This window comes from Hetaerina americana, unplaced genomic scaffold (assembly GCF_022747635.1).
Source record: "Hetaerina americana unplaced genomic scaffold, ioHetAmer1.1.p SCAF_14, whole genome shotgun sequence".
Taxonomy (NCBI): Eukaryota; Metazoa; Arthropoda; class Insecta; order Odonata; family Calopterygidae; genus Hetaerina; species Hetaerina americana.
Window position 1 is genome coordinate 8,956,997 of NW_027286514.1, and position 14,446 is coordinate 8,971,442.

The window sequence follows — 14,446 nt, forward strand, 5'->3', positions numbered from 1 at the left end:
ATGTGCAACTCAAAAGTTGCATAGTTTGATAATTTCACCTAACAATATTTATAAATTTTATTCTATTCAGGAAATGTATTAAATGTCATAAAAAATGTGTTATTTTTATGTGGCACAAACTTTAATAAGTTATCATTCCGAGAAAATCAAGGTTGTATTTTTATGTTCCAGTGTAGTGGTTTCATAGAATGAATGGATCTTTCTCCTCCCTTTGTTTTAGGTGCAACATCACCTTATGGTTTAGGCGTCAAAATCCCAGGGATAGCCCTTAGTCACCCTGTTTCTTTACAACACTCAACATTATTGCTACCCACATACTCTACAGTTTATGCCTCTCCTTACTCCCCCTCGCCCCAGCATCCATCTAGAAGTTTCCATTGCTCTTCTTATTTGTAATGCATCCAAAAATGAAAGTGTATTAAAATATATAAGGGCTCATGCGGAGGATTAGTGCTCTCTGTGAGGACCATACCCAGAACACCAATATCCTTCCTTCATTCATGGTCACCCTCATCTAGAGAGTTGAGAAAATGTAAGCTGTAATCTAAGAAAGTGAATGACAAATGTTCAAAATATATGACTCCATATTCCCAATGTCTGGTGTGCAGTCCACCTGAACTATGAATAACCTCAATGTCCCCAGGACATGATATATGGAATCATGTCTGCTGAGAATTTTCAGTGAGTGTATTCACTCAATGAAGTATAATTTAGGGAAGTACCTATTACATGTGTTACAATGTGTTATGGAAATCACATGTGTCTGAAAGGGAATAATTTTAGCTCTTGGAATTTGGAGTGCAAATGTTCATAGCAGCTTTTAAAAACCATACTCAGACCGATGAAATTCATTTTTGAATGAATATCTGTTTCAAAGTATTATAGTGGTCACTAACCTATCAGGTATGCTTGTAGCTTAACTATGTGCATGCTAGTACACTATTCTTAATAAAAGTGGCCACATATTTTGATAATGAAACAATTTTTACAAAAGGTATCATAGTCTTTTATTTATACGAGAGTAATCCCAGAAGTGCCCGACCCAACAAAGAAAACACAAAAATTTTAGAAAAAATATAATTAGTTTTCAACATAATCTCCTTTCAGCTCTATAAACTTTTCCCTTGTGATGTTCAATAAGTTCGATACCCTTTTTATTATAAGAACTGTCTTGCTCCCCAAAATAGCAATTAATTGCAGACATCACTTTTTCAAGGCTGGAAAATCTTTGACCATCAGGCCATTTTTTCAAGTTTTCGAACAGAATAATCCAAGGGCGCCAAATCTGGTGAATAAGGTGCATGAGGTAGTCATTCAAACTTTAATGCCTGAATTTTGGCCGTTGCAATAACGAATTTGTGAGTAGGTGCATTGTCTTGATGAAACAACACTTTCTTCTTAGCCAAATGCAGCAGCTTTTGCTTGATTTCTTTGCTCAAAAGTTTCAGTAAGTTTGCATAATACTTGCCGTTGATAGTTTTTTCCTTTTTCAAGATATTCAATGAAAATTATCCCACGTGCATCCCAGAAAACCAACGCCGTGATCTTGCCTGTCGATGGGGCAGTCTTCTCCTTTTTTGAAGCTGGTTCTCCCATTTGAATCCATTGTTTTAACTGTTCTTTTTTCTCTGGTGTGAAGTGATAGACCCGTGTTTCATCCATGGTTATGAAACGGCACAAAATTCTACATCATCGCTGTGAAACTTTGCTAAACACTCAATTTAAACATCTTCACGACACTGGTTTTGCTCGACATTGAGCAAGCGCGGCACCCATCTTGCACCCAGCTTTCTCGTCCAAATTTTCAGTTAACATATGATGTACTGCACTTTTTGAAATTCCTACTATGTCTGCTAGCTGGCGAACTTTCAGTCGATGATCATCCAGTACCACTTTGTGGATTTTCTTCACCGTTTCTGGAGTCGTCACCTCATTTGGTCGACCAAAGCAATGCTTGTCTTGACAGCTTGTAAGGCCTTGTTTAAACTCTGCTTCCTAATCGTTTATTGTTGTAAACAAAGGAGTAGACTCAAACAGAGTAGAATCCAATTCAGCTTTTATATTGGCTGGTCTGAGGCCTTGCAAATAAAAGTATTATATCACATAACAATGCCCAATTTTCTCCATTTTCACAAATTCACTGAAAACATTCACTATTGATTGCTGCCAAACAAATACTAAACAACGTGGTGTCTTCAAACTTGGAACATATACTTTATAGATTGCATACTTTCTAATACAGTGATATTTTTCAAACAAATACCACCATCTCTAGGTCAGGCCAGGTACTTCTGGGACCACCCTCATATTCATGCAGGAATTTCATTTTGGAAATTCATTTAATACTATACTACTCCTCAATATTTTATTTCTAAAGTTTGTCGCATTAATACAGAGCTTTTGCACGGTGTTGCAATATTCACATTCTGGTAACTTTGTAAATTTTTACATATATACAGGTGTATCTTTGCATATATGTTGTTGTTGCATTCTACACTAATTAACCATGCATAAACCACTTCCAGGGAGAAAATAAGTCATCCTTCATTGCAAGTATGCTTAAGTTGACATGACATTTCATATAACTCTTTAAGTCAAATCATTGTTTGACATTTGTTTTCCATTGGTCTCCCACAAAACTAGAAACTTGTCCTTAAATACTAGAAACCATTGGGTCACCGATGAAATACGATGCCTCTCGAAAAAAATGAAGGAGTTAGCTATCTCTTATAAAAATAAATGTAACTCGATAGACTGCTTGGAGTATAGAACACTGAAAAAAACGTACCGTCAAAAGTTACAACTGGCTAAAAAAACATTTAACAACTGTAGAATTCTCAATGCCGATAACAAATCTAAAGAAATTTGGAAGATTATAAAGGAAGCTAAGTGTTCTATCAATAATCATCATGATTTCAAATTACAGGACTCCACCGGTAATGTTATTTCTGATTACTCTCAAATGGCATCCAACTTAAATGACTTCTACTTGTCCCACCAGACTACTACAAATACTCCAATTCCTGTTAATTATCCTCTAATCCCAAGCCTGTCTAATTCATTGTACCTGCTTCCTTGTACTGAACTGGAACTGATGAACATCATTAAAAAATTCCCTAACAAAAGTAGTCCTGGTACAGATGGTATCCCAGGGATTGTGATAAAAAAATCAATTAATTCTATCAAGGAACAGATACTCTTCCTAATTAATTAATCCCTACAACTTGGTGTTTTTCCTGATGCCATTAAAATTGCCAAAGTTGTACCACTTTATAAAGGGAAAGGTAGTGAGCTGGATATGAATTCTTACCGTCCAATATCTTTATTAAACCAGATAGGGAAACTATTTGAAAAGGTCTTCCATAATCGACTTACATCATTTCTTGAATCTTTTAATCTCTTGTCTGGCTCACAGAATGGTTTTAGGAAATGCAGATCTACATCTACAGCTACCTATCACCTCGTAAACCTAATACTTTCAAATCTTGATAATAGAATTGAAACCTTGGGACTATTCTTCGATTTTTCCAAGGCTTTTGACCTAGTTAATCATCAGTTACTCTTGTCCAAATTAGGACACTATGGCATCAGAGGTATCCCTTATAACTGGATCAAATCTTACCTCAGCGCAAGGCACCAACAGGTTATTTTGTCAAAGAACGGTACTAATTTTACTTCTCCTAGTAAAGAAGTTACATTAGGTGTACCCCAAGGCTCAGTCTTGGGCCCTATCCTATTTTTACTTTACATTAATGACTTACCAAAAGTTCTGCAGTCAGTTCCAGGAGCCGAGCCAATTTTATATGCTGATGACACTAACGTAATTGTATCAGCACCATCGTTAAACAACTTGACCTTGACAGCAGCTAGAGTTTCCGAACTTCTTTGTGAATGGTGTTCACAAAATTCTCTGAAACTCAACCCTGACAAGTCTGGACTCATATACTTCTCTAATAAAAATAAAGCCCCTGCTTCATTGGCCATTGACCTAGGGGGAACGTGTGTACCTCAAATTTCTAGATCCAAGTTTTTGGGAGTTGTTATAAATAAAAATTTATCATGGGATGAACACATATGCAATCTTCGTAGCAGGTTAAATTCCATTTGCTTTCTTATTAGAAGTATTAGGAAATCTGTAAGCCTTGATATCTTACTTTCAATTTATTACGGAGAATTTTATTCTTTAATTATCTATAGTATTCTGTTCTGGGGTTCTTCCCCTCATTCTGATTCAATTTTTAAAGCTCAAAAATGTTTAATACGATTAATATGCAATGCTCCCTACAATGCACCTTGTCTTTCCTTCTTCAAAAGGTTAAATATTCTGACTGTTCCATGTATTTACATTTATGTCGTATGCATTTTCGCTAAAAGTAATATATCCAATTATATGACAAATGACAACGTTCATTGTCACCAAACCAGAGCCTGCAGAGACCTGCATCAAACTTATTGCAGGACTTTAAATACATCCCTGGGGCCTAAATCAATGGGCCTCCTTGCACTGAACAGGCTCCCTTACGATTTTAAGTACGTAAAGGATCCAGTCCTGTTCAAAAAGAAATTAATATCATTTTTAAGGAAAGAACAGTTTTATTCTGTAATGGAATTCATGGAGAAAAAATAACCATACTGAATATGGAATATATTTTATGCAAAAAATTTATTATTGTGTCATGCTTTTCTGAATTTCATCATTGTTTAACATCTATATGTACATATGACGTGTCCTATACACTTATCTGATGTATCTGTTACACTGTGTCAGTGTCTTCTGGGCAAATAAAGATTATTATTATTATTATTATTATTATTATTATTATTGTTGAAGACTGATCATTGAAGCCATTTCTATACAACATTGCTGCTAGGAAAGCGGAGAACAGTTACCGTTGTTAATTACATCTATTAATTTTATAAATTATGTGTGTATTGAAACTTAATGGCCCCAAAGGTGGTGTTTGAGACAAGAGAATAAGCTGGTTTTAAAGATTTTGAGTTTTGCGTTCGGAGGAGATTGAGCAAAATAATATGGAATCGGAAAAATACTAACAACTAAATTTGAAATATGGTGGGAGAAGAGCGGAATTTGATATTTAAAATTCGAATATGGCAGAAAAAGTGGGTGAAGAATACATTGATAGTAGTGGGGTGCTATGGGTCATGGTAGAAGGGAGATTGTTCAGTAAGCAGGTAAAATTAAGTGAGGGAATACACATTTTGAATGGCATGAAGATGAGTAGAAATTATGTTGATATGAATAATTTTGGTAAAAATTGAGGAAGTCCCTGTGAAAAGTAATTCATAATAGGTGCTAGGAGCCATCCAAAATCTATATTTGATAAATAATTACCAATGGTTGTGATGATCCCTCACTTGGTTAATGATATATCTCTTTAATTCAAAATTTGTCAAATGGGAGGTTTTGACTGAACAATCACAATCAACTCAAGCCTGCATTGACAATTGGTTTTGAAAAATAATATGTAAACGAGTACCCAGGCTTTCTTAGCAAAAAATATGCACCAAAATTGCACATGATAATTTAATGAAATATGTACAGTGGACCCTCTCACACAACCACAGTTATAAACCCAATGGTCAGTTTGATGGGCAAGTGTAAAGTTCACTTAGTATTAAGCCCAGCAGTATGTGAAATACACAAATTAGAGTAGAAGGGGAGCCAGTTCCTTTTCCCATGCTTTCCTAGAAGAAAGATCTTGTACCATAAAAACAGACAGCTTGGATGAACCTGAGGTTAGACATAGGTTTCCTTGGGAATCAAACCTAGTCCCTCCAGTCAGTAGTTCAACACTCTACCCTCTGGACTAATACATCCTTCTGTAATTTATATTGTGGATTAACCTGAATGTAATGTTAATCATTATTCTGGATTGAGTATCTAGATGGAAATATGTAATTATGACTGGCTTTTGCTCATCGTTATTTAGGGGCTACCTATCTGAACCTAAATTACTAAAGTGACATTTATGAGAAATTATTCTGCATATAGCACATAAAATGTGATACGGTCATTGATATGACACAGGACAGGCAAAATGATTTGAGTATTATTGGCTTTTTCATGTAGTTTTCCATTGCTCATCCTACCAATTTCGCATAATTTGCATAGCAGTCTTTGATATATTTATATGAGTGAAACACATACATTGTTAATGCATCTTAAGGTGCACAGGGCAAACAAAACTATGCATGCCTTGTTGGAGTTCATGAGTTCTTTTCCAAGAGCCACCTCCAATTCCAAATTATTACCTAGTTTTGTAAGATCTGCTTTATTTGGGACATCCCGGTTCATCCATATTTTCATTAAGAGATAAGAATGCAATGAGCCTTTAACCTTGGCTTACGATAACATTTTGTATCTTAAAATGTTTTGTGAAAAGCTTTAAAATAGTTTTGTCTATTGTTAATGGTTTAAAAATTAGTTTGCAAACTTTTATTACCATTAATTGATATTTTTCATATGAATCTGAAAAATGGCAGTGGCACTTAAAGTCTCCTAGGACAGTGCTATAAAAATCATAAAAGCAAAAAAAAATTAAAATTGGTATTTCTAAGCCTAAAAATTATTTTTTTTCCTGTCCTCCATGCAGGTTTCATTGAAAGAATGCCTTAAAATTAGAGTGCCACGTCTCCTCCAAACATCATGTATTTCGTTCGGCTTAATAATTGTAGATAGCATTGCTGGAGTATTTCGAGGCACTGCAGAGTACGATGAATCAAAGGATGAAGAAAAGTGCAAAGGCATTCATTATGGTATTCTCTCCAGGGCTAAAGATCTTAAAGAAATTGGTGGAGATCTCCATAATTTGGCCAGTATCCACGGTTTATGTGTCATATGTGTTAACCAGGTTTGTATGACATTTCCTATACTGATTTTTTTATATATATTGAAAATGATGAATTTACAGATTTTGCAGTTAATCACACATAAGCTTCTATTCTATATAAGTGCTAATAATAGTGTTATGTTGAATATAATCTCCCTTTCTTTTTAGACGTAGAGAGTTAAATTATGGGTGGAAATCTTTTTGTATGCACGATTGCCCATTTTGTGCTATACATGCTGCATTTTTGTCCTCCACTTAAAGAGTACTGTGCATGCAAAGCTAGCCTCCATTTTTTAAATCTTATCAATTATCTTTGAGGAGATTTTTAATTCTGTGCTTGAAACAATTTTTGAGTTAAATTGAGAACTTAAAACAAAAACAGATAAATATTTTTCCCCAGGTTTCAGATGCCATGGATAACATTCAAGGTTTTGGATTTGAAAAGAAAATTCCTGCCCTTGGATTATCTTGGGCTAACATGGTTACCACACGACTGATGGCCTCAAGGACGAAATCTTTTGTGAACTTAGAGAAAAATAGTGGTGAATGCTCTAAAGGCAATGAAAGGACTCTAATTCGAGAACTTGAAGTTATATTTTCCCCAGAACTTCCTCCAAGTAAATGTCAATTTGCTATTTTACAGTCAGGAGTTGAAGGAATATCATAATTATGGTTTTAATAGAATTTTATCTTAAAAGTAATATTTAATCTAGTCTTACTTCTAGAAATCTAGAACTTTGTTTCATTTGTTAATATTGCATTCTTTGTTGCATGTAAATTTTAATATATAATGCCTAAATTGGCTCTTATTTTGCATTGAGGCTTTACAATTTCTCACAGAACATAAAACTGGGAAATGCCTCTATAAAGAAAAGCATTAATGATAATAATTATAAGTACATTTTGAAATATCAGTAGTTAATACAACGTCTGTTCAAAAAGTATCACGACTTCTGTGTTTTTTTTTCAAAAATTATATATTTATTCATGAATATCTATTTTTTCCCCTTCAAAGTAATCCCCATTCGATATTATACACTTGTGCCAACGTTTTTTCCAATCCTCGAAGCACTTCAACAAATCATTTTTTGTGATCTTGTTCAGCTCCTCCTTTGATGCTGTCTTTATCTCGTCAATCGTAGCGTAGCGTCATCCTTTCATGGGCCTCTTCAGTTTCGGGAACAAGAAAAAGTCACTGGGGCCTTGGGAATCTTGGGAATACAGTGGCTGCGGCATCATTAGTTTGTTGTTTTTGGCTAAAAATTCTTGCACAAGTAACAATGTGTGAGCAGGGGCATTGTCATCGTGCAAAAGCCAATTTTTGTTCTTACACAAATCCAGGCATTTTATGGCGGATTGCTTCGTGCAAATTGTGCATAACTTACAGGTAATATTCCTTATATACCATTTTACCCTGTGGCAAGAACTCATGATGCACCACACGTCTGCAATCGAAGGAGACTGTAAGCATAGTGGCTGGATAGCTTTTTCCATAGTATTCATTGGAAGTTTGTATGTGAGCCCCAGAGAGAGCCCATAGAGAGATATTTTAACCACATTTAATTATTTGTTGAGTAATTACTTGGGGAAGAGGATATAAACAATTTAATTTTTGCAGAATGCCTACTAATACATTTTTATTATGGAGAGCACCAAGTATTTCAATATCAACTTTAATTTGACTGTACTATTCCACTACATCTTGCTTGAAAAATTGAATATTATCCATGCTTCGGGCCTGTGCCGTTAAATTTTCCATTCCTAGATGTTATACTACCAGTTTCATAATCACATGCATGTGATTATGAAATACATAGTGTGGGGATTTCCACTGCTAGAAAGTGGTTAAAGATGATTAACAAATGTTTCAAAGTAAGAAATTGAAAAATATAATAAACTAATTGTCCCAAGATAAATCAAGTAAAAACTCTCATGCCAAAAATATCAAACCTAGGACAATCTAAAAGATTCAGCTTAAGCATGCGACACATTTAATGTTGAATTGATGCTGTGATAAACTGAGTGATGAAATAAAAAAGTGATTAACTGATGATTCAATGAGCTTAAATAAGACGAATAATGTGGCACACTGTAATTAGCTAAAATGGATGTGTTTACATGAGGCAATTAACTTAATCCTGAATAAATTAAGTGGCATTAACAGAACACTACACATTTATTTTTCCTACGCTAATGACAAATATTTTTAAATTAATTAATATTAAAATTATTAATTCTAATGAATATTTAAAGGATAAAATAAATAATTTGAAATAATCAAATTTGCATTTTATAAATAATATACACATGACAAACATGAAGGAATATAACATAGTCAGGAGCAATATCTTAGGTTTCCAGACCAATCGAGAGGAAAAATCAAAGTTGGAGCAGAAATGGATTGAGTACAAGAAAAGGTTATACAACTAGAAAATGAAGGAATACTGGAAGAGAAGAAAAACACTTCAATTATGAAACTTATCATAAAAGGAGAAATAACAAGTATTTTAAAGTTGGGAAAAATAAATGAGACCGCAGATCTCTTGGTGAAGACATGTGGTGAGTATCCTCCAATTGGTAGTTCAAAATCCACCAAATTCTGTCATGCACATTTCTGAAGCTATCTATGAATATTGTTCTCATTGTGGTATAAATTACTATGATATAAAAAAAACAATACCAGTTTCACTGCAAGTTCAAGAAATCAAAATATTGTTTGTAATTCAATCAATACTATAAACTAAAAGCCTCTGAAATTATCTAATTTATATGAGGTCTGTTCAAAAAGTATTTTTGCAAATTTTGAATTTTTAGCAGGTTATGTATATTTGTTTTTCAATTTTTTGTGGTATTATGTTGGTACTTTTGTCTCTTTTATGCCGAAAAGTTCAGCCATTTTGAATGTTCAGTTAATTGTTGACAGCTGGCTTGTCTTCGATTCTTGCCAAAAAATGGATCAAAGAATCGGTATCAAACTTTGTGTGAAATATGAATCAAGTGCAGGGACGCATTCCGAATGTTGAATGTGGTATATGGATAAGCCATTTGAGACCGAAAATTTTGTACCACCTTATCGTTGGTACAAAATTTTCGCAGAGGGCCAAGAGGATGTGAATGACGAAGAGCATGTCAGACGCCCGAGGTCGTCAACAACAGACGAAAACATTAATGAAGTGAAGAAAATAGTATTGGCCAATCATCCTATCACCATTTGAGAAGTTGTGTTGAGGACCTAAACATATCGATTGGCTCATGCCATTCAATTTTCACCAATAATGTGGGCATGACACAGGTCGCTGTGAAATTTGTACCAAAATTGCTCAATTTTGACCAAAAACAGCAGGACATTAACATTGCTAATGAGGTGTTGGACTGTGTGAGCGGCAACCCAAATTTGCTCCAGAGGGTCATAACTGGTGACGGATCATGGGTTTTTATGACATGAAACTGAAACTCAATCGCCCCAATGGAAGTTGCAACACGAGCCAAGACCGAAAAAAGCACGCCTAGTTGGATTGAATGTGAAAGTTTTGCAAATATTAATACAAATATTAGACAATGTAGCACCTCAAAACTTGAAACAAATACTTGATAGATTGCATACTTTCTAATACAGTGATACTTTTCAAACAATCACTGCCATCTCTAGGTCAAGCCGGGTACTTCTGGGACCACCCTCATAATATGCTTAGTAGATTTTGACACTCTAGATAGAATAGAGAGGAATAAACTCCATAATACCGTATTTACCCATAAAATATACTTTTTTTACCTCAAAATATGCTCTAAAACTAGTCAGCATCTTATGGGCCGGGGTTATATTAGTATAATTTTGACCTCTAAGCCCACGCTGATTCACCAGAAATACACTTATTATTACATATTTTTTCATACAGCAGGCATAGAAAATGGTTGCCATTATTACAAATGTGAGTACTGTCACAGTTTCGAGTCAAAGTAAGTAACATAGTTTTACTATTTCATTGAAAGTTCCTCTAAAAATTCCCACGGAAACAATGCAGGTGAAATGTTTTGGGTCAGTTATGACTGCAATGAATAAATGTTGATATACGTTTAGGTGCTAATTTTTAACATAATAAATCTATTTTCGTATTATTAAGAGTTAACGTGAAAATCATTTGACCTTTTCTCTCTGATCCAAGTATTTTTCGTAAATTCTGACCTGAAAAAATAGGGTGCATCTCATGGGCCAGGAAATTCAGTAATTATGAAGTAATGGAGCACTAGAGACCATAATGTCCAACCTTGCACAACACTAAATAAATACCCTAAAACCTGCTTTACAATGAACCATTCTTCAACTCCACATGATTTCTACCTCTACCTCATTTACACAGTTATCACTGCCTGTGGAACATCTGCTATCATCCATGCTTCATAATTAATTTTCAAAATCATCTTTCTGGAGAGAATGTACAAAAATTATAGTTAACTCATTTGGTCAATGAAATTACATTCGCCTGACATATGTTTATGTCACATATGAATTTCCTCATATATATCAATAAAATACACTTCCACTCCTATATGGAGCTTGTGAAATGTTGAATACACTCCCCACCAAAACAGGTTTTACATTAAATATATGTATGAGTTAAGAACATAAAAGAATAATAATTCTAACGTTATCCATTAATTTATGTTATAGGCAAGAGAGAATTTGAACCAAGTGAATACAGTTTTGGCAGAGGAGAAAGAATTATTAAAAATCATTAATTAATTATTTTAAAAGAGTTAAAGGGCAAAAGAGGAGACTGAAGTAGTATGAGCAAGTTACAAGAAGGGAGGGAAGAACCAGGAAAATATTTGGAAAAATAGATTTATTTAAGATATTTCTGCAATGCCTCAAAATTCTTCAAAATACATCCCTTAGGCGTCAACACTTTTGCCTGTGGCTTTTCCACAACTCAAAGGCACCCTGGTTTGTGGATTCCCGAAGGTCTTTAAGGGTACTCGTGAAATCTTCTTCGATGGCATTTAGGGTCCCATGAAATCCTTTGAGGGAGGATTTCACTTTTGGAAATAGTCTGCTGGTGCCAAGTTGGGATTATAAGAGTAGGAGAATCATTGCAATGCTGTTGCAGGTCTTTGCTAGCCGACACTTGACTCTGCTCCTGGTTGTCCATCAAGACTTTCTGGACAAGTTACTGGCAGATCTTTCGCATCGCCAAATTTTCAGTGATAATGGTGTGCACTGTCATCCTATCAATGTCAATACAATCTGTGATCATGTACACACTTAATCAATGGTGTGAATACAGCACTTCACGCACACTTCAGGAAAAAATTGTTACCAATACTTTTTATAAAAATTATGTAGGGGGAAAAGAATAATGAAGATGTAAGTGCAGGGGAAATGAAGGAGACCAAGGAAAAGTGGCTGGACTGCATAAGGGAAGAACTTTTTGGATAGGAAATTATGTTGGGGGTCTTATGGTCAGAGTGAAATAGAAAATGTAGGCCACAATTTATGTATGAAAATCAACATGTGAGTGAAAAAAAATTATGGAAGAAGTTTGTTTACTATTCTCACATCATTTTGCTGGGAAATCCAATTAGTTATTGTCATCCCATGGTTTTTAATATGCCTATTCATTAGGTTTACCATTTTACCACTGCACTATATGTAGAAATATATTTTTAAATAGCATTTGAAGGTCGTTCTTCCGTCAAGCATTGGGCCAATAATTACATTTGCAACCCTCGATTAACATTTCAAGATGTTTAGCTTTGTTTACAATGTCAACAGTATACCAGGGATGTTTTAAAACCCTTAACTTTAGGCATGCACTTATATTTGTCTGATGAGTGAACACCCCTGACTCATTGTCAATTCGGGACTCTCCATTTTCCGTTGCTCCAACTCATTAATTAACATGTGAAGATTTCAGTTTTTCTTCCTCTCCTATATGCTCCCTTTGTGATAGAATTTCATGGTGAGAAACTTGATGACCATCCACATCATTTTCCAAACCCTGATCTAGTTTCAAGGCCCATAATAATGCACTGTATTCTTCACTAGGTCACCGAGGTATTTTACTCCCCCTCCCTTGGGATAGTTTCCATCTATACTGAATTCCTATGGGCTTGGCTAAACAAAATTAATGATAATTAACTCATCCTCCTAATCAGTATTCTTTTCAAGATATTTCATTGCAAATTCTATCCAATTACCAAAATTATTTTTAAGAGTTATCTTTAAATTACACAGAAATAATTTTGCTTTTTTTCCCTTTCATATGGTACTAAAAGATTGAACCCCTGCCTCACATAATTATCACTCTTTCAGTGATATATTATATGACACCTTTTTATGAAAATAAAAAATCATATTTAGGTTCAACAAAGTATTTTTCACCATGATTTTTTACTGATTACTTCAATTTTTTTTCTTGCTGATTGATTGATGAGATGGGGATTTTCTTGCTTTGTGAAAGGGATTTGTGTTTTGAAGTTCCCTTTAAGTGTACTTTTGTTTAATGACTGATTTTATCTATTATCTTTTGTGATTACTTGGGACTTGTGTGCCACCGAACACTGTCTATCAGCACATGTGGATTTTAATAATAATAATCTCTTTCAACTGAAAAAATAATGCTATCATCTATGACAATTTGATTTTTTTTAATTTTAGTGTTATCAGAATGCACACAATGGAATGAAGCTAATGTTTTGAAACTTTAAACAGATTGATAAATGTTAAAATAATACCGAAACGCCAATTTCATTTATGAGCATTTGCAACATGTGATGGTGATCACAGTTAATTCAGTCTTTCTTCATAATGGCTGAAATATTGCAGTAAAAAACCAAATGCTCAATTCCTTCTGAAACCCGTCCACCCCCTTTAGGAAATGAAATTCAACAACTTCCCTTCACCTCCCTCCTGATAGTCTTGTCATGTAAAGGGAGTGAGCCGATAATCACAACAGAGAATAATTTTAGCCATACCAAATTTTCTATTGGGCTCTATACAAACCGGATTATGATTATTTGGTCTTGGTGTCTATTTAGATCATTTCTGCTCTATTCCTCTTGAATCTAACTCAACCCCTAAATCACCATCTACCACCTAGAATCTTGTAATAATTTCTCGCTGGTCTCAGAAGAACCTTAACAATTTTTCAGTGCATAGGCACTTATCTTACCTTTCTTAGTCATGCCGCATGATACCTCACTGGAAGTTATTATATAATATTTTCAATGGTTTTTTTTTTATAAATATGACCTTATATCATTATTTTCAATTCACATTCTTTGTTCCACCCATAAAACCAACCCTGTAGACATTCCAAAATTCCACCTCTATATCCCAGCATTCCATTTAATTACCTTGTAGCAAAATATCCCTCCCTTGACCTATCCTCAAATCCCTATTTAAAAACCATAGTGATGTTAACTGTAGTATTTTGTTTTGTGTCACTTGTTTTTTTCTTCTTGTTGCTTTCCTGTTATCATCCAATCAGTATTCTTATCAGCCATTGCAAAAGCCATCAGTGCTGTTTTTTGGTATCATATAAAGTAAATACAGTTTTCCAGTTTGATTTTTAAGCAGTCAAATGAAATCATCAATA

General features: G+C 34.4%; 2 protein-coding genes across 2 annotated transcripts in view; both read left to right on the forward strand.

Annotated features, from left to right (window-relative positions):
* The window catches only part of cic (Putative transcription factor capicua), an 80,700-nt gene extending 74,022 nt beyond the window's left edge, over positions 1-6,678 (forward strand). The window contains exon 24 of the mRNA XM_071583473.1: positions 6,615-6,678. The gene's annotated coding sequence lies outside the window, so the exon portion shown is untranslated. The remainder of the gene's footprint in view (positions 1-6,614) is intronic.
* On the forward strand, positions 5,110-7,518 carry LOC139686395 (DNA repair protein XRCC3-like). Its single transcript, XM_071583587.1, has 3 exons — positions 5,110-5,193; positions 6,615-6,872; positions 7,252-7,518. Exons 1-3 carry the CDS (start codon positions 5,110-5,112, stop codon positions 7,516-7,518), a joined length of 609 nt encoding a protein of 202 aa, XP_071439688.1.
* Positions 7,519-14,446: the final 6,928 nt, after the last annotated feature.